The following is a 26986-nucleotide window of genomic DNA, read 5'->3' as shown; positions in this document are numbered from 1 at the left end:
GGTTCATTTGAGGTAATGAGTGTCCTCTACTTTGTCTGAATCTGAGAGCTACTAAATGTCTGCGATGACTCTGATGTTGTCAGGAGCGAGACACGATGAGAACAGATTCTGATTTGAAAGAGGAGGCGTGCACAGACGGAGATGGAGCTTGAATAGCAAAGCGGCCCGCTGTGGCTGCAGAGCTGAGCAGAGCTGAGGCCGACCGCTCTGTGGCTTGCATTTAGAGATGAGAGATGCAGCACTCTGCTCTTCTCTTCCTCTCAGATATAGCTGACCTAGTTTGCTCATCTTCATACATGTGCCTGAAACACCAGAACGACACATGGCCTTAAACAATAGAAGGCTGGTTGGCACGTTGTTTGGTGTTCGTGGTCTCGTGTAGTGACGAGGACAGTGTGTACTGTGGGCGTAGGGTGTCAGCGTTTCTTTTTTGTGCGAGTGGCTGCACAGGTACTGCAACCATGTTTGTATGTTTTGGATTTAAAGGGATACTTCACCCATTTGTATTAAGCTTTTTATCATTAGAAACATGGTAGTAGTGTTGAATGGTCGTGAATCCAGCCCTCATTTTGCCCCGAGACGAGAAAAATCCGTTTTTTTGCCTGAAAGTTTTCGTTACGCGACGTAATATGACGATTTTTGAGTGGCTGGATTCACGACCATTCAACACTACTACCATGTTTCTAATGATACAAAGCTTAATGCAAATGGGTGAAGTATCCCCTTTAATGTGGATGTGCGTACGTTGAGGCTCAGCAATGCATGCAGGTACAACCATTAGAGGGCTGTGTCATGATGCAAAAATGATGTTTTGACATGGAAACTAAACCTTCATTTGTCATGTGATCTGCTAAAAGACCACTGATCTTCATTTATACATTTAGGTGTGTGTGTGTGTGTGCTCAGTGGGTGTGTGTAGATAACCTGCTATGTTTTTGACAGACATATTTTGTATTACTATGTGATGTTTTAATTGTAACCGAGGGACTGCAGATGTTGAGCTAACTCTGATGCAATACATCAAATGGCAACATTTATGTTTAATATTGTACATGGTCCCTGTACAAATAAAGTTGATACTATTAATAATTTACAGATGGTGATCTGATGCTATTTTTTATACATGATTCCAATACCTTGACTAGAGCACTTGAGGATACAAAACACCCCTGCAGTTCAAATAAAGAAATATATTATCTGTGCTATTGAACAGGTTCACTGTTTTATTAGCCCGCCCTCTTAGCTAAAGGAACCCTTACCAAATAAACAAGTTCAGAACTGAAAAACATGCTGAGCTTACGTTAGCGTCAGCGTCAGCGTCAGCTTGCAGCCTCACCTTTTATCGCCTCTCTGCTGAGGATTGTGGGAGAATCCATTTTTTTTGTTTTGAATTAAAGCCTTAATGAATGTGTGACCTGAGATCATTACAGCTGTTTTTTACGCTTGAGCGAGGTAACTCGATCCAGCAATGCTTCTGTTCTTTGATGATCGAGAGCAGATGTTGCTATGGAAAGTTTTTAGTTTAGGCTACATGTTGAAGAAGGAGACCAAGTCATCTTTTTTTTTATTGCTAAAACTCACTAACAGTGTTGAAACAGCTGCACAGCCTTTGTCAATTCCAGTCAAGCTCGTGTTTACCTCGTGTTTATTTGTGGTTAGTTTAGAATTCCGAGAACAGAAAAATTGTGCATTATAGTCTGGATAAGATTAAGACCTCCGATTTTTTTTCAAGCTGAAGAAGCCTGTGGTGTTCCGTCTCAAGCTCACTCGTGCCACATTGTTCTCCAGGCATTTCCTGTGCCTTTTATTGACCAGTTGTTTTGCTCATACTGTTACTCTGAGCCCCTTTTTGATTTCATCACTAAGTCTTTCTGTTCATATGCTTTATTTCAGGGGTGCATTCTCTGTGGTCCGGAGGTGTGTGAAGATCTCCTCTGGACAGGAGTATGCTGCCAAAATCATCAACACCAAGAAGCTTTCTGCCAGAGGTAGGAGAACACAAACACACACATCAACATGTTCAGAACCAACACACACACACACACACACACACCACACATGAGCAGAAAACGTGCCTCAAGTGTCACTGACTTACGTGTGGATGAGCTGTGAACATTGCTGCCCTTGACACAAGCGTCGGGGCTTTTAGAGAGAACAAGTGTGTGTGTGTGAGTGAGTGTGTGCATAAAAGTCAGTGAGTGAGACGCAGCAGGCACACGAGGGGAGGGGGGGGGTGGTGTTGTTTGGCTGAGACTCATCTGGATTTTGGTTGATTAAGATTTCTGCGTGTGCGTGGATGTAAACAGCAGATATCTCAAACAAATTCAGCGTTTGCCCGCTTGCACTTTTTGAGCTTTGCTATGCTGTAGATGTTCTCCTTTTATGCGTTATTAATATCCGTCATTTAAATTCTACATAAATGCTTGTCACACACAACCTTGAGTGTTTGAGTGTGTGTGTGTTCTGTATTGATTCAGGGCTCTGGCTGGTCTTTTCGTCCCAGGGGCAGATCTCTTGCAAAGCCGACCCAGTTCTTTCACATCCGTCACTGTAATTGTAGCCACTGGCCTGGTTGCCTTAGGCTGGCGATGCAAACACTCGCACACGCACACACACACACACACACACACACACACACACACGTATACACCAGCTCAAGCTTGAACACACATGTGTATGTGCAAGCACACGCATGACCCGGGAACGGCCAACAGCATATTCGTGGATATTAACCAATGGCGTCTTCTGCCTGTGCTGTTACTACTTCTCTTCAGCCAATGACGTGCTTTGTCACAGCTTGCTTTCCAGGATAGCCAATGGCAGCTGTGCTACCACACAAGGACTCAGGCTTCTGTTGACATGAGGGGAGCACTCGAGATTAAATATGATTTGTAATAATATAGAGGGAATTGCATTGCCTGTATTGCATCCATTAATCAACTGCCTGTAGTTTCAACGTGAAGATGCAAATGCATGTTTTAATTCGTCCCTCCCCTTTTTGCAGCATGTTGCTATTCATTCCTTTTCTGCAGCTGCAATCCTCCCTCCTCTGCAATATCCTAACTCTCCTTGTTCACTCCTTTTTATGTCTAATTTCCTATTTCGCTTTTCCTCTTGCTGGCCTTTCTTTTTTTTCTTGGATACAAAACTATGTCAAATTTCTCACCAGTTACAAATCGACCCGCCCCCTCCTTCCAGCACATTTTCTTCTTGCCTACCTCCCTGCCTTCATTCCTTCGTCACTCCTTTCATCCACTCATTCATTTTTTTGTTGTTGCTCCAACTAGTGTTGTCCTATCACGTGCAGTGTACAGTAATAAAGAACCTCGGCTGACAGATCAGTGTCCCACCATTTGCATGCTGGGACAGATTTTCCAAAAATACTGCAAAGGGTTATCTCACCACTCATGCATGCGGCCTGTCCCGTGCACACGCTCTCTCTTTATCTCCCTTTCTTTTCCTTTCTGTGTGTTTAGAGGTTTACATACTGGACATGCTGGCGTGTCAGATATGGTCTTACCGTCTTTCTGCGATAAGCCCTAGAATTGCAACTCTGATTCCCTTCTCTCTGGCAGGATCATGACCTCCCCCCAACCCCACTCCACCACTGTGCGTGTCTGTTTTGCCTATGCGAGTGCACGCGCGTGAGTACATATAATTGGAAAGGGTTTAGGGCAGGATTGGTGGCTGGAAAGCAGGCAGATCAAGGCTCTGAGTGTGTATGTGTACGTGCGTGTGCCTGGTGATTCTGCTTGTTCGTGCCCACGTGTGGTCGCCCTATAGGACCAGTCACCCAGTCACAGTCCTGCAATCTGTAGTCCCGATTATACAGCATTTCATTAAGAGTGGCAGATGAGTCAGTGAATGAGAGGAAGCCACATAGAAAGAGACACAATCAGAGAGCAAAGGAGAAGTCAACATATATACGTGTGTGTGTGTGTGTGCGTGCATGTTGCATCCCTCTCAGCAGTTGAATATTTGTCCTCTCCCTTCATGCATGCGTCAGTGTCCTGTCACTATGACTCTGTCTGCTAGCTTTTGTCACTTTGTATTTGCCTGTGTGTGTGTGTGTGTGTGTGTGTGTGTGTGTGTGTGTGTGTGTGTGTGTGTGTGTGTGTGTGTGTGTGTGTGTGTGTGTGTGTGTGTGTGTGTGTGTGTGTGTGTGTGTGTGTGTGTGTGTGTGTGTGTGTGTGTGTGTGTGTGTGTGTGTGTGTGTGTGTGTGTGTGTGTGTGTGTGTGTGTGTGTGTGTGTGTGTGTTTTTGTGTAGTGTGCAAACGTGTACATCATGCTTGTGTGTTTGTGCGTGTGTTTGATTGTAATCCCACATCTACTCTTGTGTTTCCGTGCACACAATTGTCCTTGTTTGTGTAGGCATGTACTTTCCTTGTTCCGGATATGTGAAGATAGCTTTTTTTTTCTCCGATTGTTTTGCATAGTGGGAGTGACAGCGCTAGGACGAAAAAATCTTCCAACATTTACATGTTATGTGGCAGCGTTACAAACTGTTCATCCTCTTGTTACAATATTTCCAAATGAATTTCTAACCTTGGGTTAAATGTCAATGAACCGGAGAGAGAGTGTGCTTTCAGTTCTGCTGGTTCGACGTTGCTTCAATCTCCCGGTCTGTAACTGACTGTCCTTCATAGTGGACCTTGTATTTGGTGTTGGGTGCAGTTGCTAATTTTTTTTCTCAATGTAGAGGTGTCATGGTAACAGAGATGGTAGCTGTTGCTTAGGAGTATGCCAGTCTTCCCTATGTGCTTTATATGTATTTATATAGAAGAGATTTTTCACATCTCCCTCGTGTGCGTGTCCCTCATTAGTCAAGATAAAGATTTGTCCTCCCACCTGCTTTCCCTACTCTCTCTTAACGCCTTCATTCAGTTCCTTTGTTGTTACTTTTTGGTGTTTTGCCACCAATCTTTGAGCGAAGGGAAGCAAGGAGGAGAGAGAGTGACTGTGGGAGAGGGAGAGACAGAGGAGTAGAAGGGAGAAGGAGAGGAAGGAGGGATCAGTGGGAAGAAGGGGGGAATCACATGACTCACTGGGTACAGGGCTAAAAATAGATGTTGGTCATTCTCTCACTCTAGGTGTCTCTATCACACACAAACACACAGTTAGAAACACACACAAATATGCACATACATGCAAAGTGTTGAGTATTGAAATTCCATCTTTTGCATTTTGGTTTCAGTTAAATCTTTCATGTTTAGCTAGAATACAGATGAGCTCAGGTCTGGTACACTGTGAGTGTTTGTGTGCGACGCTCTATGTGTTTGTATTTCAAATATGAAAGTGTAAAAAACGTGAAGGATAAACATTTAAAATGCCTGACAGTTCTAGCAAGCAGACAATACACGATCACTTTAAAGCTCCTGTGAGATGTTTTAGCTGGCAATGAACCAGGCTTAAATACATATGAAGTATTTATGCCTCTAAATAAGATACAAAAGCAATCAAGACCATCACACTAATGTTAGTTATCTTAAGTACTGAATTCCTTGCTGGGGGGTAGCTGTCGGACAAACTGTGCTGAAGTACAGAAACCGCCTTGGCTTCTTTTCTTTCCACCTCAAAGTAGGGATGAAATGATCACAAAACAAATTGTATCATGGCAGTCTTTTTTGGCATCTGCAAATATTGTATAAGTGTCCAAAGAATCGATTAAATATCGTATCGTGATGAAACAGTTGATTTACAGCCCTACTCCAACGATTCACAACGAGCTATACGTTTGAATTTTAAAGGAAAGCAGGATATGATTTTTAATACTTTAATACTACGAGAGCAGTACATCAAAGAGATATGAAATACTGCGCTGTCCACAGGGGGTGCCATAATTCAACTCAAACCAAAATGTCCTCACAGGAGCTTTAAGGGGAAAAAAAGTTTTCCAATTTAACAACTGGTAAAATGTAATAAATAGCAAGTAAACTATGAAGAGTACAACACGCTATGAACGCAACAGCCATTACCAAATACAGTAGAGCTGAATTAGCACAGACATTAGAGACTGCTTCCAGGGACGAGACATTTAGGACTTTTTGAAGTTTTATATTCTAGTAGCTGCTATCATCAGGTTCAGTCTCCAACAAGATATTTATTTAAAGATTTGGGCCTTGGTCCTTATTTGAGAGGACGGTGGAGAGACAGTAGGACAAGGAGACGGAGCGTGGTGAATGACATGCGGGAAGGAGCCATGAGTACGACTTAACCTGGGCAGCCAACCTGGAGGACTTTGGCCTCCACACATTAAATTTAAATTTGACTGTAGAAATTATTCTTTATATTTGACGTTTTTTTAAATTCTATTTTATATATTAGTAATTTCTTCTCATATTTTATTGTATTTAAGTACTTTTTTTTTTGCACCAGTATACTAGGACAAATTTCTTGTATATGTAAATGTACTTGGCAATAAAAAAACATTTCTGATTCTAAAGCAAGATTAGATCTTTATCCAAAAACTCCACCCACACATTTACTGGACAAGGTCGGCAAACGAAAACGACGTTTCTCTTTGTCAAACGAGGGTGCCAAAGTAAAACATGTCTCAGCTTTACTGTAGAAATGTATATATGACTGTTTCTAATCAAATCTGATAAAATATAGTGCAATTAAAAGAGCACACCATCCAGATGAGTTTAATTTGAAGCTTATTATTCACAGCTGTGTAAATTTCTGACTGCTGAGATAACAGTTGGCAGTCACATGATCACACTTTCCCCTCGTCAATTTAGTCACTCATTACTGTAAGCTGGACTCACAATTGAAGGTTCTTGTAATCATTATGTCATGATTTCAAATGAAAGAGTATTCTCCGTCAAGCCTAAGAAAAAGCTTCAGTATGACTAAGAAGGCCGACGGATTCTATAGAAAGCGGGGTTGTTATAAATCGGAATCATCTTCTGTCTCTCTTTGTCATCGTCTCTCTTTAATGTTTTCTGTCTTTGTCCTTTTAAACCACTGTGTTGTTTTTGTCTGTCTGACTCACCCTCACCTCCCTCACTCCCTCCCCTCCCCTCCCCTAACAACTCTCTCTGCCCTGTCTTCACTCCCACATTCCTTGGCAGGTCATGGATGGCTCCTCCTATTTGAACCACAGACTGAAATCACTTTCCCTCTCAAATTTTTCTTGTAAATTCTTCAGGAAATTTACTTCGGGGCTGGCAGGAAAACTTCTTGAGGAAACCCCAAATCTTTCTTCTGTGAAACGTGCTGATTCATGGTTGCAGGAAAAAATATTTTTTTCCAATGACAATATAATGTGGAATATGATCTCTACAAAAGGAAAGAGAAGATTAAAAAATTGATGTAGCACAGCTGCCTTGAAGTTACAGAAAACATTTTCAGTTTCTAAACGATGGATATGAAAAGTTCTGGTTTCCAGTACTCACTTTTTTGCAGCAATTCCAGTTATAGAACAAAACCTAAAGCGAAGGCTGAAGATGTTTTTTTGCAAATGTTGCATGCGTAGGCGTGGGATGCGAACTAGCTGCAAATATCTCGCTTTTAATGCTGTTTCTTTCTACACCTTTTACTTAAAAGACAAAAAACTGGATGGAAAAGTTCAGTCCTGTTCTCTCTTCAACTGTTGGAAGTTATTTCAGGTAAATGCAGCGAGAATTGAACTCTGGAAATGTTTCCTCTCGCAGCAACGATGGTGTTCTCTCTAAATCTGTTGTAGTGGAAAAATAATATGTGACTGTTACCTTTGTTTCACCTTGAAAGATTAGGGTGTTCGTTCGTGTGTCATTTAGCAATTAAAACAGTTTGTCTGCGTGGCCTTGATCTGTATCTGGAACGCTCCCCTGGACCTGGGTACAGCTTGGTCCTAAATCAGTTCCCTCTGAACAAACGAGGCTCTGTTGGGGTTTCTTGGTACCAGGTGCCTTAATTAGCAGAAGGCAGAGGCAAGCTGTAACCATGACGATATATTACTCATGTATAGTATATGAACTGTATAAAATAGCTACACCCTGTGAAAGTACATGCTCTGCAAACAGGACAGCTCCAAACTGCGTCTTTGATGCATTTGTGACTGATGTCACTTCTGTAGCTGTTTGACCCTTTTTGCAAAAATAACTTTTATTTCATGAAATAAATTACACAAAGACAAAAGACTTTTGACTTGAGATCTTCATTCAGCAAACAGAGAAATCCACAACTGTGTGTCTGTCGTTACATTGTTGTGTTAACCCGTGCTGTGTGCAGTTCTAGTCCTTTGCTAGTTGCTATGTTACAACCATTCTATTCATTGACTGTGGATACAGTATTCAGATCTGTTTATTTTAGCAGTGCCACATACTTCTATTGTAGCCACTGAAATCATAATATAAGATGCCACTGCACAGTATAGATTTATTCCTGCATTTGAGTCTGTGGCTTCTTCATGTGTCACCCCGTATGCCTGTTGAAAGATGAAGCCAATGGAGAAGTGAAAAAACCTGCTGTTCCTTATGTGTCCACTTGACGCGGCACCAAAAGTCTTAGAATTCACGTTGACACTCTTACTGAAACGCAGAAATGCATTTTTACAGCCTGGTTCAAAAAAACATTTGATATCAGGTTCTATTTTTGAATGACATCTGTTTAAATGCATTAAGGCTCAGAGTTTTTCATAACTCTGCATGATAAGGGGCGTGGCCAATCTGACTGACAGGTGGGCGTGTTGCTTCTGTTTTCCAAGAAGCGTTAGGCGGCCTCAGCTCCACCTCGCTGCCTGTTTCTTGATTAAATAGAAGCAAGTTTGAGAAAGTAGGTATATTTTGGCTTTAAAATTACCCTCCAGAAACCAATGGGTGACATCACTGAGATAACGTTCATGTTTCATGCAGTGTGATCAGTGTTTAAATTTGTGTCTGCATCTCACTGTATTTAAGACCCCTCGTCCCAAACCCCCATTAAACTAAGTCGACAAGTCTATGTTCATGTGGCTGCATTAGGCTGGATAAGATAAAGGCAGACATTACCTCACAGCATTAGCCTCTCAACAATACCCGAGGGATGACTTTATCTCTGACACCGGCCACCTTTTGTTTCTCCACGAAAGTGAAGACAAGGAAGTTATCAGTCTCATTATGATGTCTCCTTTGAGGTGCAGCAGAGGGTAACGGCGTCTCAGCAGCCCTCATGCTTTCATTAGACCTCAACGTTCTGCGGGCTGAAGAAAGGAAGCGTATTGATGGCTGCTGGACAAGTTAGAGCTCGTAATACAAATAAGGGCAGAGCTATTTATGCACACATTAGTGGGATTAGTTGTGGGTAAATAGTGTGTGAATTAGACAAGTAAATTTAACTAACATGAATGTGCTGCGAATGTTTGAAAAGATTAATTGAGTTACATCCAATGAAAAGTTCCCTGGCTCTGATGGACCTGCTTATTTTGTCGGAACAACCAGGATGATAAACAGATTACATTTTAGAAGCTGTTACCAACAATACGTCCATTTTTGTATCTATTAATTTTTCTTTTTTTTAGAGAAACAGTGACCAGCGTGCATCCTTTACAGACATATTGTATGTAGACCCTTTCCCTAGAAGCAGTAAAACATTCGTTATTAGTGAAGTTATTTTCCCATTTAATAGAGACGACACATTTAATGTAATATGACAGATGTTTCAGTAAGGGGATAGATAGAGACCTGGGTTAAAATGAGTTTGTCTGTATTAGGTACAGGTCACCTTTTTTGTAAAGTTATTTTTTGGACATCAGGCCGGCCAATTTATTGGTATCAGATTTTTTTCTCTTCCCAATATAGTTATCGGTATTAGACCCAAAAATCCATACCGGTCAGACCCACATTTTTTGTAACGTATAATATCAGATCAAATCCAGAACAAAAGCTTCCTACCTTGATACAAACGTCACATTAACTGTGAAATCCCCCCGTGTAGGGCTGCTCTATAGATTCAGGTCACACTGCCATTAAGCCAACTAATTAACCTACAATTCAACAAAGTGGTCGATGGCAAGGACATTAAGCGAAGGTGTGCATGTAGTGACTGGAAAAACAAGCAAAGATAATCTAACCCTAACCCAACAACTTAAAGAGGTCATATGAATGATGAGAAATAGAAAACAGTAAGTGATGATTTGAGCGACAGGGAAACAATCCTGCTCTTTTCCAAGTGTGTGAGCTTGGATTTCTGAGTTTTGAAAAATAATTAAAGAAATGAAAGAATTCAAAAAGTGGGTTTAATTGACACAAGAAGTCACTTAAGCAGATGTTTACCATAGTTTGACAGAGAATAGAAAGCTGTTTTAAAATGCACTCCATCTATAGCCACACTTCTTTGCCTCATTTTATTTGCACGTGACCACCTTTATCTGAGTGCGGTTTGGCTGTAATTTTTTTTTTTTTTTTTTTTTGTGACTCAGTCTACCTACACGACTTCTCTTTCTGTCCCTGAGTCTGGTTTTATTAGACTGATGGGATGTCAAACGACAAAAAGGGCAAAGGAAACGCACACAAACACTCATGCACACAGAGCAGTGCACTCTGCTGCAGTGCGGTTGCAGGCGCGACACTTCACAAACGGACTGAGAGAGAGAGGGTTTGTCTGGGGCGAGTTTGGACTTGAACGTGTTTCTTCTTGGCAGCGTAACATTGTGGTATGAATTTACACGGTTTATGACAGCAGGAAGGTCATCATGTTTGATAAACTAATTGAGCTTGACACATAGATTAGATTCCAAAGAAGGTGGCATGACACACACTGATAAACTTTCTGGATCCATTCAGGTAGAGTTACTCAGCACATGAACATTTACCATAAGTGATGTCAAACTTTTTAAAGACTAATCATGAGCAGTGGTCCTCAATCTTCAGGCCGACCCCCCCCCCCCCCCCCCCCCCCAACACACACACACGCACGCAGGCACGTGCACACACACACACACACACACACACACATACACTTAATAATGTAATTGAAAATCAATGTTGACTGTTCTCTTTGATAAATTAGGTGATTTTTGTGATCAGAAATGAAAAAAAACAACATTTTAACATCTGAAGAGATCTTTACACTGAGCTCACCCAAGGACCTTTGTGTAAACTAGTCTTGTGGTCAAGACCCCACTAACTGAGATTCCTCAGAGGCCGAGACAAGACCAAGACCCCAAATATATCCTCATCTTGTGTGCAGTGTTTTTGTCTCCTTATTTAAATCGTGGACCGGGGGATGCTGTGGACATATCCGGGGGATCCAAATCAATTTATGAAAGAATTGAAGTTATTTGTTTGGAAAGAGGCATTTTCCTTCTGATCACTATAATGACCTGGAAAAATAACTTCTTAGTGATGGGCTTAACCCTTCTGATTTAAAATCTATGACCGTGACGAGACCGAGTTTAAGTGTTTTTGATTCCAAGATGAGACAGAGACCGTTCTTGAGACCTACACCTATTTTAAGCACTAAAACAATACTGTAAGCTATCCAGTTAGTGATTTTAGTTCATATGTGCGAGTCTAAATTTGACAACCTCGAAGCCGACCTCTGCTCTCAGATGTCTGCAGCTCCACTTAAATAAGTCTTTCTGTCGATCAACCAAGTGAGACGTAAATGACAACTGGGCTTCCCTGAATATGGTGCGAAGTGCGAGATCCTAATCCCGCAGCACAGAGGCTACATACTTGCAATGCTGATGCCAAGAGACGGATTGTTTTAGGCCAGGTGACTAACAGAGCGCTCAGCAGCTGACAGAGAAACAACGTGTGCGACTCTGTTTCTCTTTTAACTCAGAGCTGTGTGTTTTAGCGTTCAGACATTTCTTTGTTAAACACACTGGAGCTTTATCCTGAGAGTATATCATTACCACAGAAACCATCGAGATGGCTATTTTGTGGCACTAGTGTTTCTTAAAGGGAGATTTTAGAGATGATTTGCTTGAATTGTTTCACGGCAAGAAATACTTCAATCTTTGTTCGTCTGTCTTTATCAGCAGTTTTACTTTCCATGTGACTAGCATATACGGGCGCCTCTCGGGTTTGTGGGGGCCCATGGCAAACATTTATTGGGGGCCTCCTCAAACCAGCGTCCGTTATAATTTCACAGCAATAGTGCATGAGACACTGAGTGCTAGAGTATGTGCTGTCAGATGGCGCCCTATTAGGGAGGTTTCCTACTGTCATTGATCACAGGTACTGCTGTGGTTTAAAGTTTGTCAGCCGTTTTGAGGCCTTAAACAGTTGCTGCCTTGCCTGTTGACAAGCAGCTCCACTGAGCATACATAGACACAAAGATGAATCCTAAATACGCCTGTTGTGGTCGCTGACTTATAGGGCTTTCACACTTGCAGAAAACTGATATTTACCGGTATGTGTTGACGCAAACAGCCATGTTTTTTAGTCAGACTTGACCCGGGAGTTTGGTCCAGTGGAGAGACAAGATCCCTGTAAGACAGCCGAGGATCCAGTGGGGGAGAACAGCACCGAGTGTGGGTGTAATGTGTGTGGGCATGTGGAGGCCCCGCTGTTTCTTTACACGTCAAGCGTCCACAAAGCGGTAACACAAGCGACACAATGGGTCACCGAGATTACATTGTGGTGGAATCAATATGAAGGAACAAAGGCGTAATGACGGCAGAGCTTCATTTCAGCGCTGTAGTGGAATCACATTCTGAAAAGGGTTATTCTCTGCAGCCCAGAGTAACAAACATGAGCCATTCATAGACGTAGATATGATCAAGCCAATGAGCTCCAGAAAGTCGTGAACGATAACAGCTGACCAGAGGAGCTTTAAATGCGTCTGCACGATTACATCTGCCTCACATTACCTCAAACGTCTGCTGTCAGTTTTAACCATGTAAGCAAAAAGCCTCTCACCAGTGTTTGTGGCAGGAGGGCTCAAGCTTGCATACACATGCAGATACATTAGGGTGAAGTATTTTTGTCAGCCAGTCACAGTTCATTCTTGTCATTCTGAGACTTTTTGAAAGGCAGGCAGGTTTTCAGAGTCGACTGCAGTGAAAGTTATGTTCAAGGGGAGGTGTGAAAATTGGATTTTCTAGTCCCTAATAAAAATCAAAAGTGCTCAGTCTGACAGTCGAACATCTTTTCACATTGTGGCTACATTTTGCTCCTATTCAGTTGACTTGTTTAGAGTTATAAGATAGAAGATCAGTCAAATGAAACGTGGTGTTAAATGACAAATCAGAATCCCCCCAGAATCAGAATTCCCCCCCCCCCCCCCCCACATTGATACCGATGTTTTGCTGATGTATTGGTTCATCCCTAATTTATGCCATACACTTTCTTTGTACAAGGCTTTCTTTGTACGTGTTTATTTCTGCTGTCAAATTCGATGTGCATGCACTTCTGTAGCCAGCCTCAAGTGGTCACTTGAGGAACTGCAAGGCTGAACTACTTCTGTCCATTCATTACATTTACATTCATTTATTTAATTTAGTAGACAAGAAAGCATCCGACTGAATCTTTGTTGAGGGTTTTAAAGTTCACTTCTCTTATCTAAGAACTGTCTGCAGTGTTTGCTCAGTGCGTTTGGTTTTGTGGTTGGGTGTTTTAAAGGTGAAAGTGTTCAAACAGCACGTCATTTTTCTGTGCTTCAAGAATAATTTAACAATTTGTACTTTCCTGTCTGTAGTTTTGAGTTAAGAGCTACATAGTTTTATGTGAACTCTCAGTTTTGGCCATTTGCATGCAAGGCTGGTTTCACTGCAGAGGAGAGGAGAGGCCTTACGCTCTGATTGGTGCAGGAGTTGCTAGACAACAGATGTCCAGCCAGCCGGGAGGTGGAGGACTACCTGTGGAGGAGGGAGAGAGAGGAGACAGAGACAGAGAGTGAAAGAAAAATGGAGGTGGGAAATGATGGAGGAAGTGAGGCGGTCATACGGCAGATGATGACAGAGTACAGTACAGATGCTGTTCAGCTGACTATACAACAAGCATGACTGAACTACTTCTGTCATGTACATTCATATTTGTTCTTTTGCAATTTGGATTGTATTGTCTTAAAGAGAAACATGAGTTTACATTGTTTTACTTTATGTGGCAATAACACTGCAACAAAGTCTGCTGAAAGTTGATTTACACTCACAAGTACATCGCAACACGGAGATAAACAAAATTGTATTTTTTTTTATATTTGCAAATTTGCATGAACTGCATTTGTTTTCAAATATATAAAGGTCACATGCTTTTGATGCTTTTTGACCACTTTAAGGAAGTCTCAGAGCTCCTCAAAACCTGTGTGTGAAGTTTCTTGTTTTAAGTCCACTCTGATCTTGTATTTGATCGTGCCTATAAGCCCCTCTATTTCAGCCCTGTTCAGAACAGGCTGTTTCTGTGTCTGTAGCTTTAAATGTAAATAAGCTGTGTCTGGCCACGCCCCCTCTCTGAAAGGGGTCGGGTGGCTGGGTCTTTCTCGCTCCATGTCCTGTTGTTTACAGTGAGAAGGCAGACTCAGAGGGCAAAACAAACAAGCTGTGGGAGTGTCACCGACCTGGGGGAGGGGTTACTTCCCTTTGTGATGTCATCAAGGGAAATTCCCCAAACGGCCTGTTAGAGCACACATTTCTGAAAAGTGGAGCACTCAAAAGATGGAGAGGATGGACTTTTTTCATGATTGGAGGGTTTGTAGACCGACGAGGGACAAATATTATTTTTACAAAAACATGCTGAAGTGTATTTTGTGTTATATGTGACCTTTAAATATTTTAAAGAGTAATGTTACGGTCTCTGAACTTTTCTTACGAGCTCCTAGTTCTGGATACACTTCTTTGTATTTTGTGTTTTTAATGTGAGACCGGGGAAAGAAGTATTATCTTTAAATAGTACACAGACCTATAGAGTCAAAAAATCACATGTATTATGTCGATTTGAACTAGAACTCTACATGTCTGCTTCTGCAACCAGCTGAAGAATGGCCGAAGTGTTTCCAACTTTTCAGAGAATGTGGGCTGCAGAACTCTGTTTTCACATGACTATATCTGACTACAAAAGTGAATTCCTGCTATTTCTGTATGCACATGGATGCCCAATTCTGCACTTAGATCATTTTCACACTTTCACTATGCCAAAAAACTCAGAATAAGAGAGCATAAAAAAGTCTACTTGTAGGTGTGGACGAATGCATGTGTGTGGGCTGTCTGATGTATTTTGGAGTATGTAGGAGAAAAGGCTCGGGGCTAAAAATGCGGACAAGTTAAAGTTTGACGAGGCACTGAAGGTTTTCTAGTAATTTGTCTGCTGTAAAACCTCATGATGATCATGATGAATTATGAGATAGAGCAGAATATTGTTTGAGCCACGGAGGAAGTTTAAAATGAACACCTGTTTGTATCTTCACAACGACGAAAGGTTATTAAAATCAGAGGTCTTCAATGAATGATGTATGCAAATATGTTTTTGTGACTAATGTGTACATTGACATACCCTTATAGTTGATTAAAGTTGATTGGAGAAGTCCTAGAGTGGGCCGCCATAATGCACAGATGTAACAGACGCTGTTGTGGCCTGCAGTTTGACAGATTTAAAAAGGATCGAGATCTGAAGGCTGACAGCTAAAGTAAAGTGGGCATAAAGTGCCAGATAAAGAAAACCTAAAGATTTGTTAATAAAATGCATGAAAAGCAAAGCAGAGACTGAAGTTCCTGTACGAGACCGACAGAGAAATCCGGTGAGATTACATGTCATTCAGTAACGTGGTCAGACAAAGGCAGAGATGGACAGATTAGTGACCTTGCTCAGAGGGTTCTGCTAATCATGAAATAATGGCCGCGTTGCCCTTGTTTCTGGCTCTGCCTGTCAGGATGCCTCTCTGCTTTTCTGCTCGTCTCTTAAGCTGGCAGTCGACTTCAGACTAAATCAAAATTGGCAAGACCTCTCAGGCAATATGGCGGACTTGTTACCACAGTGAAGAGCTGCACTGGGGGTCTGTTTGTTGCATCGTCGACGTGATTCATCGAGCTCTGCCTTTAACCTAGGTGTGCACATTTCCTGTTTAGTTCCAACTCAAGTAAATGTTTTATGATGTAAAACACTGTCAGTACATGGTTGACTGTAAATTGCAGCTGTTTCTGCACGAGCCCGGAGTATTATAACATAAAAAAGTTTATGACCTACATTCTGCACTTGTAAGGAAATGAACATATTGGTTACATAATGATAATATGGCTCTTACTGCTTTCTTAAAATTCGATGGATTTTATTTTATTCTAAAAAGAACGAATGGGAATGAAATACATCTTGTTTTTGAAGATCTTCAAATGGTTTGTCCCTTCTCTCTTCACGTTGCTTGATCAAGTAAGAAATCTTCTCCTGCCCTGTTGTGTGTGTGTGTGTGTGTGTGTTTGTATGTGTGTTATACTAACCAGGGCAGGCTTAAATAAATCTGCATCTTCCTCTTTGTATTTTTAGCATTGACTGTTCTGCAGCCACAGCTTGTAGCTGTATTTGTTTTGCATGCCACTGTTGGGATTTTATCCTGGCTTCATCTCTTTCCCTGCGCCTGATAAACTCCGCCCTCCTCTGCTGTGGATGAACACTGTTTCAGTCACACTGAGTGAACATACTGTACTGGCATTTTTTATTTATTTTTTTACCCAGCATTTGAGATCACACCAAGTTTCATTTTGTCTAAAGTACACAGCCACAAGAAGTTTGTCTGTGTGTGCGCCGTGGCCTCCTATAGATGCACTGCGCTGACACACACCAGCAGATGCCTGTACCTATAATGGGAACAAGCTGCCTGCCTGGTGTTCTTGCCTCTGAGTCCAAGGTTTCCATAGCATCAAGAAGAGCAGAGGAGGGAGGCATGGATGAGAGTGAAAAATAGGCGTCCTATTTTATGTTGGGGAAAAAAAACCCAAGACATCTCTCTCTCTCTCTCTCTCTCTCTCTCTCTCTCTCTCTCTCTCTCTCTCTCTCTCTCTCTCTCTCTCTCTCTCTCTCTCTCTCTCTCTCTCTCTCTCTCTCTCTCTCTCTCTCTCTCTCTCTCTCTCTCTCTCTCTCTCTCTCTCTCTCTCTCATCTCTCTCTCTCTCTCTCTCTCTCTCTCTCTCTCTTTCTCTCTGTCACTTGCTCTCGGGCTCTGTGGTTCGAGGTAAAGCTGAAATGGGTCGCCTTGACACCACTCATTTCTAAGACTGCTGCTTTCTGACTCTATAACACTGAATCATCTGAGTCCCTGGACTTTGACTCATTCTCGCAGGGAGGTTTAAGAGTCACTTCCTGTTACACAGTTAGATAAAAATCAGTCAGAGGGAAAGAGGAGAGATGTGTTTATCCGTGAGCGCTGTCACTTTTATGGCGTACAACAACAACCAGTATCCTGACTGTCTCCATGTAAGGACAGTGTGGTGGTAGACTTGTGAGTTTAGGGGATTTTCCTCTCTGGCAAGCGTGCAAATGTTGAACTATGAATGACAGAATTACAGGTATGGACCTGAGACCCGTGCAAAGAGTTTTTTTCTCTGCTTCTTATAGGTTTGTGGCATCAAAAAATAAGCTGTAAGCTAACATAGAAACATTTAGAGAAAGAAAAGACCATTTTATGTCCACCTGGCTTTGACCTGTGAAGATTAAATTGAAGCCAAATTAAAGGAATGAAAAGTTATTTGTGTTCTTGTAAGTGTATTTTTGCCTGAGGGCAGAATAAGGAACCTGCCAGCATGTTACAGGAGCTCATATTTAGGCCGACACCAGAAATGTGAATCCTCTGTGGCTGCCTCTTTGTTAGTTGTTCACTGTCGCCTGTCTGTTTGTGGCACGTCACAAAGCACATATCAGGTCACATTATTTTTGTCGAGCGTTTCAGTTGTGATAAGGAAAAGAGCGCAGTTGACACGAGGCAAACACACACTCGCAGACTCGCTGCACACGCATGCACAAGTGTGAATGTCAAATACAGAAGCTCCGACAAAGAGTGTCCTCCACCAAATCAAACTTCACTTTCAGCCAACTTCATGTTAGACGATTTTATAAAAAGCCAATCATTGTGGGGGAATAATGGAGAGGATTAAAAATAACCGGCCTGTCTGTTTCTCTCTGTTCTTGTGTCTCCTCTTTTTCTTTTAGATCATCAAAAGCTGGAGAGAGAGGCGAGGATTTGTCGTTTACTGAAGCACCCCAACATCGGTGAGCTACCAGTCCTCGTTCCTAAAATACAAGCATATGAGAACACATGCTGAACAGAAAGGAAGCACACATATTTTGATCAGGTCTCTGGTGAATCCTGCTATGGCAATTTATCTTCAAGACACAGTTGTGGGGGAAGGAGGGAGGAGAACGGTGTGTGTGTGTGCGCGCGTGTGTTCACAGCTATCTAATGATGATGTATCTGCGTACCTTCCTAGCAGAGTCATCAGAAAGACACAAAAGCTGTGCACCCTCTCTCTAAACCACTGACCCTTTACTCTCGTTCCTCCTCATTATAACACTGATTAGAGCCTCTTCTGTTCTGTTCACACTCAGCTGCTCTGTCCTTTATTCACCTTCATTGTTTCAGATTTCCTCAACACGATCATCACAGCAGAACATCCAGTCAGCTTTTCAAGATTATTTCAACCTTTGACTGAACACACTCAGTCTCAGGGCTTTATCACCCAGAAAAAAATAAAATAATAACTTCAGGTCTTCCAAGATGGGACGTTTTGACAAATGTAAATGCAAACAGAAATTCTGATGATTTGCAAAATATTAAAAAATAAATATTTGGGGGATGCAGATAGTCTAGTGGTTACCCCGTATCATAGTCTGTCCAGCTTGACGCGTGTCTGCAGTGTACTCCGCCGAAAATAGACTCGCTGCGTTTTTGAAACGTAGTGGCACTGGTGGCACGCTCCAGAGACGGGCCGCAGCACATGCCGTGGAAACACAATGATTGACTAGAGGGCAGCAAACAACGGCGTAGTGTGTGAGAGCACGGAGTATGTGGACATTGGGGGTCAGGTCGTGTGCCCCATATAGCCTACGGAGGCTTTAGTCCTGCAAGCAGACGGGCTGGCTTCAAATCCGACCCTCGGCTCCTTTCCTGCTATCCTTTTAATGTAACTGTTTGTTTTATTTTGTATTGCACATAATGAGACATTTATGTGCATTACCCAATCCTGATCTTGTACAAAATAAACGTTAATAAAAGTTAAAGACTCTTGTGGAAAAGAGGAATTTGTTGTTTCAACGCCCAAGAGCATGCATCTGTAAATAGATCCACAACTCACACTTCAGTGATGACAGCTTGAAACAATGTCGGCTCTGTCTTAGAAAAGACACTATCCGATCCTCCTAGCAGATAGTTATGCTTTCTTGTGTTTATGTACAGTGGAGTTTGAATAAATCCTTTCAGTCGCTGTTTTTCATAAAAGTTTAAGACCCCAATCACTGAGAGAGTGAGGACTGTGACTGTGCTGCAACAAATTTTAAAAATATATTATAAATTCCAAACTAATGTTTCTATTTTATTCCCCTGTTGTAATTCACACTGCTCCTTTTTTATATTACTTCTGTAGGCCTATTCCTGGCTTGCCTGACAGTTTATTACTTATCTCTGATGCACAGCAGCACCAAAGAGAAAGCGAATAACAAGGATTCGTCATTCTTTGTGTTGAAGTGTTGACTGCTCTCCGTTTCATATGGCGTTCCTGTCCTCTGTTTTTGTTTGTGTTTTTGTTAAATCTCCTCGACAGTACGGCTCCATGACAGCATATCAGAGGAGGGTTTCCACTATCTGGTGTTTGATCTGTGAGTAACACACTGTCAAAGATACACACTTTCTCTTTATATGTGTCTGTTTTACTTTTTGACTCCTGGATTTGTATTAGTGAACGCCGTCCATGGAAATATTGTTGATAGATGTAAGCAGGCTTGGTTTGGTTTGCTCTTCATAAATTCATAAGTTAGTTGTCATGTAGATGTCCCTCATTAAAGTTAAACAACTATGCAAAATACATGTTGTTTTTCTAACATTATGTGTCCCTAGTCTGTCTACAAACCCCCCAGGTATGACAAAAGTCCATCCTCTCCGTGTTTTGCCTGTTCCACTTTTCAGAAAATGAGCTCCAGATGTCTGTTCTGCCCTCTGAGTCTGCCTTCTCACCGTAAATAACAGTGCATAGAGCCAGTCAAGGCTTTCTAGAGGGGCTTGTTCAGTGGAAAGCAAAGATCTATCTGACATTCACAGACTAACTTGTATTTGAAAATAAAGAGGTTTTGCGGCCATCATCATTTCTAAAACATCTTTTGACTGTGGCTAATCTGTAAGCTTGCTAACAAGCTAGTAAACCAACATGTTAGCCATGGAAATAGATTCTATTCGTTGAAGTAGCTAAGCCAAGTTGTTAATTAACCAACCTAAGCTGTTAAAAGGGCTTACGAACATGGCAAACTCGCTCTGGAGCTGATCAAAGTTGTTTATTTATCCGAGCTAAGTAGCTATATGGGCTTGCGGTTACTTTCACAAAACAAAACACAAGTGGGACAATAGCTGCAGATGAACAACACAACCAGTTACTGCAGTGAGCGAGCGTTGGTCTTCTAAACAGAAGAAACTTCTGCTCTATGCACTGGCTGATACACTCAAATCAATGTAAGATACAGAACAAGCTAAAAAATCAACAACAGGTAGGTTAGCTGACAAGCTAACTAACATTTAAAAAAATATATAATGAGAACTTCATTAATCAAAAAATCAGACTTCTTCGACAGCCGAAATATTGTTACTGTGAAATATAGCCATAACAGCATAAACTGAAAATAGTTTGAGTTCAGAAGCTGAATAAGTTTTTGACACCGAGCAGACAGCTAGCGGCGCTAATCTTTATACTTAGAGCGGTCCAACCCCTCATTTTGTAAAACTTGTAACCTTAATTAGATAACATTAGTAAGAATTTTAACAAAATGTTTCAGACCTAAAACTAAAATATCAACACAGTCTGGATTGTTAGGGTTAAAGATAAACTCTATTGATAACTTCCTTTACTTTCTGATCACTTTAATGATCCACAGCATCTGTAAAAAGCTGCTTTAAGTGAAAGAGAGCGAGCACCATCTATTTAAAATAAAAAATAAACATTATCAACACAAGACATTCTTGGAATTTAGACTTAAAAAGAAGAAATAACAGAGTCTTGGATGCCTAGGATTATATTTTTTGTTGCTGTGGTATTAAAAAAAGGTATCAATATCGTTGAATTTTACTTGTATCGTGACAACCCTGTTCTATATCCTGTTAGCAATTTTCTAATACAACCAATACAGTGGGGGAAATCTTAATAGATGAGGTCTATGTGAATGATAGCGTAAAGTTACAAAAACAAATAAATCACTTCTCCACTCACCAAGACAAAGAAACGAAAACATGTCCACTACAGCGTTTTCTGTGTCCCTCTGTAGGGTGACAGGAGGGGAGCTGTTTGAGGACATCGTAGCCAGGGAGTACTACAGTGAGGCTGATGCCAGGTAACACACGCCTACAAACACAATCACACAAACACTAATGCTGAGCTCGCTAGCCATTATATAGCCTTCCACATATGGTGGCCTCAGAAGGTGCGATCCAGCTGCCTTGTCTCTGAGGCATTTCAGGAGTTATTTATAAAGGTGATTAACGACATATAGCCTGCAGTATTAATCATACACAGCCTACCTTTCGCTGCCAGTTTATGTTGGAACACTGCCTCCCCAGAGAGAGAGAGAGAGAGAGAGAGAGAGGGGAGAGAGAGAGAGAGAGAGAGGGGAGAGAGAGAGAGAGAGCTTTTTGCTTTTTATGTCATACACACACTCTATAGCTACAGTGTATCTATACAGCGCAATACAATAAATCTTGTGACGAATGACATACCTTCATGTGGCTTAATATCATCCGTCAGGAAAAACCTCATCGCATATAGGACATCTAACGACAGTGGCACATGATACTTGTTATGAGGATGCTTCCTCTTCCCTTCCCCTCAATTAATTACCCCCGTTTCTTCTTCTCTGCTTTTCTTCATTTTCTTTTTGTTCTTCATTTTCTTTTTTGTTCTTGCTTTTCTGTCTTTTCTTCCATTTGTGCAATCACAATCACGACTCTCCTTCCCCCAGCCACTGCATACAGCAGATCCTCGAGAGTGTCCATCACTGCCATGTTAACGGGATTGTCCACAGGGATCTAAAGGTTTGTAGGACTGCTGCAGCCATGCTCAGCCCTGACTCTGTACAACGGATGAAAACATTTCAGAAAAACCCCTGAGTCCCCACCCCCCTCCCTCTGCATCCTTACTCTTTAGTTGTTGTTTTTTATACAACCTGTTTGATGAAACACAGCTGAAATGATTTGCTTTCACACACAGTATGAGATAAAACTTCAAAATGATTCACATTTTATATTTGTCATATGATATCATTCTCACTTGAAGATGGTCTTAGGGCTTTGGCCACTTAATTAGTAGAGTTGACTTTGAAGTCGGCCGCAGTTTTGGTGTGGAACAAGCTTCAAACATTCAACTGCGGAGACATTAGGCCTTTCTCTACAATCCGCCTTGCATTAAAACTTGTTGAATCTTCATATCAGTGCTGTCAATATCAAGAATAAGAATCCTTCTGTAACAATGTTGCAGAGGGAATGCTTGCATCTTAATCTTGCATCTTGTATTATGCATATCCCCATTTTAAAACTGATTTAGCGTTGTAATGTTGGATGCCCAAATTAAACGTAGGCAAAGTTTGCGATCATGATGGTAAATTTATGTTAAAGTTATCTCAGGATGAGTCTGCAGAGTGCATTAAACGAGTTCTTCTGCAGATGTAGTCCCCTGACAGAATTTCACAAGAACTTCGAGCCTCTACCCACAATAAGCTTTTAAAGCCTCTTTATATAGACTCTCCTCCCAACACTGGAGTCATTGCAGCCCTGCAGTTTTATGCCCCGCTGTAAGGCCTCCAGAGAGCTGTCCAACCAGAAGAAAGTGGGCACGTAGGGAGGGGGGCCTTAAAGAGACAGCAGCAAAAACAATCCGTTTCAGGCAGAGGTTGAAATCATGTTTTTTACTGATTCCATTAGAAGCAGTTAATATATATAATACAGAAATAAAGACATTTTTTGATCTGAAAATCATGCAAAACCATCCCTTAGGTTTCACAGACTGACAGCATAAAAGGTGAAAATGGGATCTTTAATGTATGTGTGATAATCTGACTGTAGCAACCATAAGCAAGAACCTCAGGAAAGATCACCATTAGCATGTCAACATTATGTTGAGATTTTCAGAGTCTAATAGTCATCCTTCTCATAACCTCTGAAGAACTTTCTGAGTGCAGAAAAGAGAGAGAAAATGCAAGAAAGTGGTCTTAATGTGTAAGATTGGGAACTCCTGTAAGAACGAGGGAAAAAAAGACACATTTTGATGTTTTTAGAGATCTGTTAACCTTTTCAGACAACATCTCCACAAACATGACAACCAGAAGAATTTATGCATAATTATATAAGCAAGGATGTAGATGTGTCCAGTTGTCATTTAGCGTCCTGTTGAGTCGTATGTCTGCCATACACAGGCTGCTCAAAGGCTTTCTGTGTTTCTAAATGTTAGGATATGTATTATTCATGAGAGCACACTGTCTACAGTAACTGGCCTTAGGTTAGCCAAGACCTTTCTGCACCTGTGCCCATTGTGCGTGCGTGTGTGTGTGTGTGTGTGTGCGCGCCCAAGTGCTTGCTTGGGGCTTGCATATATTGACGATTGTGCTAAACTGTGATAGTGTGTGTGTGTGTGTGTGTGTGTGTGCGTGTGTTTTACCCATATGTGGCTGAGTCACTTGTTTTTACACCCACGTCTCCCGTAACACCACCACTCCCTCCTGTATCCTTGTCCCCCGCTGTGTGGACTTTGTTCCCACTCATGGATTTTAAAAGTGGATTAAGCATTTTCTGCTACCAATTCCCGCTTTCAGAATCCATGAGATTGCGGGAGCAGGTCCTCAGCTCCAGTGTGGGCAATGTCCGTTGCCTCTCAGAGGTTTCGTCCACATTTATGTTGTCTCTGTCATTTTTTTATGGCAGAAGGGTGTCGCCTCTGACACGGATTTGAGATCAGTTTAGCATCGTGACCACTAATAGTTCATATTAGGATTTGGTTTGGCTAATCTGATCTCAGATCTGTGTCTGTGGGAGGCCTGTTCCCAGAGCGTGTGACTGCTCACCTCTAACCTGTTTGACTCCGCCCCCCCCAGCCTGAGAACCTTCTATTGGCCAGTAAGCTGAAGGGGGCGGCTGTCAAGTTGGCTGACTTTGGGCTTGCTATCGAGGTGCAGGGGGACCAGCAGGCATGGTTTGGTGAGTATTCATCCATCCAGTTTTCACCCTCAATCAGTTGGTGAATCAACCAACCAACCAATAAGTTGATCAATCAATTTGAGTTAGTTGACGAGAAGACTACTCATTGAACTGCCCACTCCTGCCTACCATTTAGGTTTTGCTGGCACTCCGGGTTACTTGTCCCCAGAAGTTTTGAGGAAAGACCCATATGGGAAACCAGTGGACATGTGGGCTTGTGGTAAATAACATTCTGATTCTGTCAATGCAACTCGATGTTCTGTCTTTAAACCTTGTTGGAGTCCAATTTTTTTTTTTTTTTTTTATTATATTATTTTTATTATTTCTATACCTTTAAATAATTCCACTTCCTTCAATTTGGTGGAAGAACTGTGCTTCTGATGTTTCTGTTAACTGCAAGTAAACACTAGTTGAAGAAGACGACAACTCCCCTGATCTACATGAATTAAAAAAACAAAAAAGAAAGCAGCTGAAAACTACAGAGATATAAAATGTGCAAATATAGAAGTATCAGAAAACAACCCCTGGACTTCATATCACAAAGATCCATACTAACACTGGGGGTGTTGAATCTGTTACAAGTTAACTCTGTTTTAGTCACGTTTACAGTGTGAACCAGCCGAACATGATGAAAAACTAAAGAGAATATGAATTTGACTGTGCTCAGGAAAAGGCAAGGCAAGTTTATTTATGCAACACATTTCGGCAACAAGGCAATTCAAAGTTTTTCAGCTTACTTTATTTGTACCTGTAAGTAAATGTGGTTGCACGGAGAGTCACATATACTTAATAAAACACACAAAGTGCAAATATAGATCAATAAATAAACCATTCAGAAGCGTGGCAATCTCTGTCCTTCCATACAAGATCTTCATGAAATTACCCACAACAACGTCAAACAGCAGAGAGAAAAGGAAACGAAACATATCTTACGACTCGTTCTGCTCAATAATGTCTGCTGGGACGAAGCTGTTTGGAGCAATAAAGCCGTAGTCCAGAAGAAGAAGAAACTCGCACGTCACCATGACGAGGGAGAAAGAGACATTAAAGTACACATTCAATTTAAAGGACAAAACTATTGTCTCCAGAACCTGTATGAAGCAGAGTGTGCTGCACCGACACAAGTTCACGTGTTTGATGTTTAAATGAATGTATTTATATGTGCAGGGGAAGAGTATTGACTGTTATATTGATCTTGTCTGTTACCATGCTGTGTTGCTAACTCCATTCTATATACTATGTTACATCCATCTAGGTGTGATTTTATACATCCTGCTGGTGGGCTACCCTCCATTCTGGGATGAGGACCAGCACCGCCTTTACCAACAAATCAAGGCTGGGGCCTATGATGTAAGGATTCACACTCATAGTGTGCAAACAGAGGACGTAATTTAAAAAAGAAAGTTGGTTCAAAAAATGGAAAAAATTCACATTTAATTCTCTCATCATAATTTTGCCTCAAACAAAAGGTTTCTGCACTTCCCTTGTTAGATAATTCAGTGTCATGACTTTGCTTAATATTCAAAGATTTGACGTTATATCAGATTAAATATACATTTTTCTGGTAGAGTTAAAATGGGATGCATACATTTACCGAATCACATCACATGAAGACTAAATCAACTAATATACTGTATCATCTGAATCTCTATAAAATTAATAAAAGTCATTCAATTGTTAAAGGAACTAAATGTTAATTTTAGCTTTGAAGGTAGTGTTGTTGTAATCAAAATCGTTTTAGCAGGTCTTTTAGTTTTTAGTCTCCTCTTGGAATCAAAAGCATTTTTACTCGGTCTTGTCTGGGTATCAGACTGGACGGACTCTGGATTTGTAGAGGCTTTTCTGGCACCTACCCTTTTTAAATGATGTTTGTAATCTGTTACTTAATGACCCTGATGCAGGACACAAGACGAAGCACATCAGTGTTTAATTTGTTATTAAAGTTGATCCACTTAATACAAGTGTTGCTGGAGCAATTTTACCTGTTTGTAGAACTCTGGATTTTAAATTCAGACCGGTCAAGACCGCCACTGAAAGGCTATATAAATATAAAGTCAGTACTTGACTTTGGATTAAGTAAAACACCCCTAAATACTAATAATAACAATAATAATTTAAAATAATAAATAACTTCATATCATTTGTAGTTAGATCCCCACGATGCCCACGGTCACAAGAGACTGATTTAGGGATAGTAATGGTCTTGGTTTGTCTCGGTCTCGAGTTTTTCTCTGGTCTCGCTTCGTGTGGTCTTGACAACAACACTATTTCAAGGAACCAAATTCAGTAAATCATAGCTTCGCAGATTTTTTTTAAACTGGACGCATCACGTCTGACAGTTAGCTAGAAAGCATCATCCATAATTCACATGTATGTAATTTGAGGACACACTGTGTTTTTCAGGGTTGTGGTTCTCTCTCCTCCTCTGAGGATCCAGTAGTGTGATGTTTATTGACCCTTTTAGATTTGTCTGTGTAATAATCGGGGCACTGCTTTGCGTCTTGACAGTTCCCATCCCCAGAGTGGGACACTGTTACTCCTGAGGCCAAAGATCTGATCAACAAGATGCTGACCATCAACCCCAGTAAACGCATCACTGCCGCAGAGGCGCTTAAACATCCTTGGATCTGCGTAAGTGGCACAAACAGATGAAGAGATATTTAGATGAAGACAGATAAATAACCCACATTGTGATGATTTAACTTTCTTTGGACAC

The 26986-nt window shown here is 41.3% G+C and overlaps 1 protein-coding gene across 10 annotated transcripts in view; it reads left to right on the top strand.

Moving 5' to 3' along the window:
- camk2d2 (calcium/calmodulin-dependent protein kinase (CaM kinase) II delta 2) overlaps nt 1-26986 on the top strand; it is a 43628-nt gene that overhangs the window by 2841 nt on the left and 13801 nt on the right. For all 10 annotated transcript variants that reach the window (XM_079337871.1, XM_079337878.1, XM_079337876.1 and 7 more), the window contains exons 2-10: nt 1894-1988; nt 18042-18101; nt 19649-19703; nt 21354-21419; nt 22044-22116; nt 24168-24270; nt 24407-24490; nt 25526-25620; nt 26779-26901. In XM_079337871.1, the coding sequence (XP_079193997.1) occupies nt 1894-1988; nt 18042-18101; nt 19649-19703; nt 21354-21419; nt 22044-22116; nt 24168-24270; nt 24407-24490; nt 25526-25620; nt 26779-26901 (754 nt within the window). The remainder of the gene's footprint in view (nt 1-1893; nt 1989-18041; nt 18102-19648; nt 19704-21353; nt 21420-22043; nt 22117-24167; nt 24271-24406; nt 24491-25525; nt 25621-26778; nt 26902-26986) is intronic.

This window comes from Symphodus melops (genome assembly GCF_947650265.1).
Source record: "Symphodus melops genome assembly, chromosome: 2".
Taxonomy (NCBI): domain Eukaryota; kingdom Metazoa; phylum Chordata; class Actinopteri; order Labriformes; family Labridae; genus Symphodus; species Symphodus melops.
This window is presented reverse-complemented; position numbering and strand designations above follow the sequence as displayed.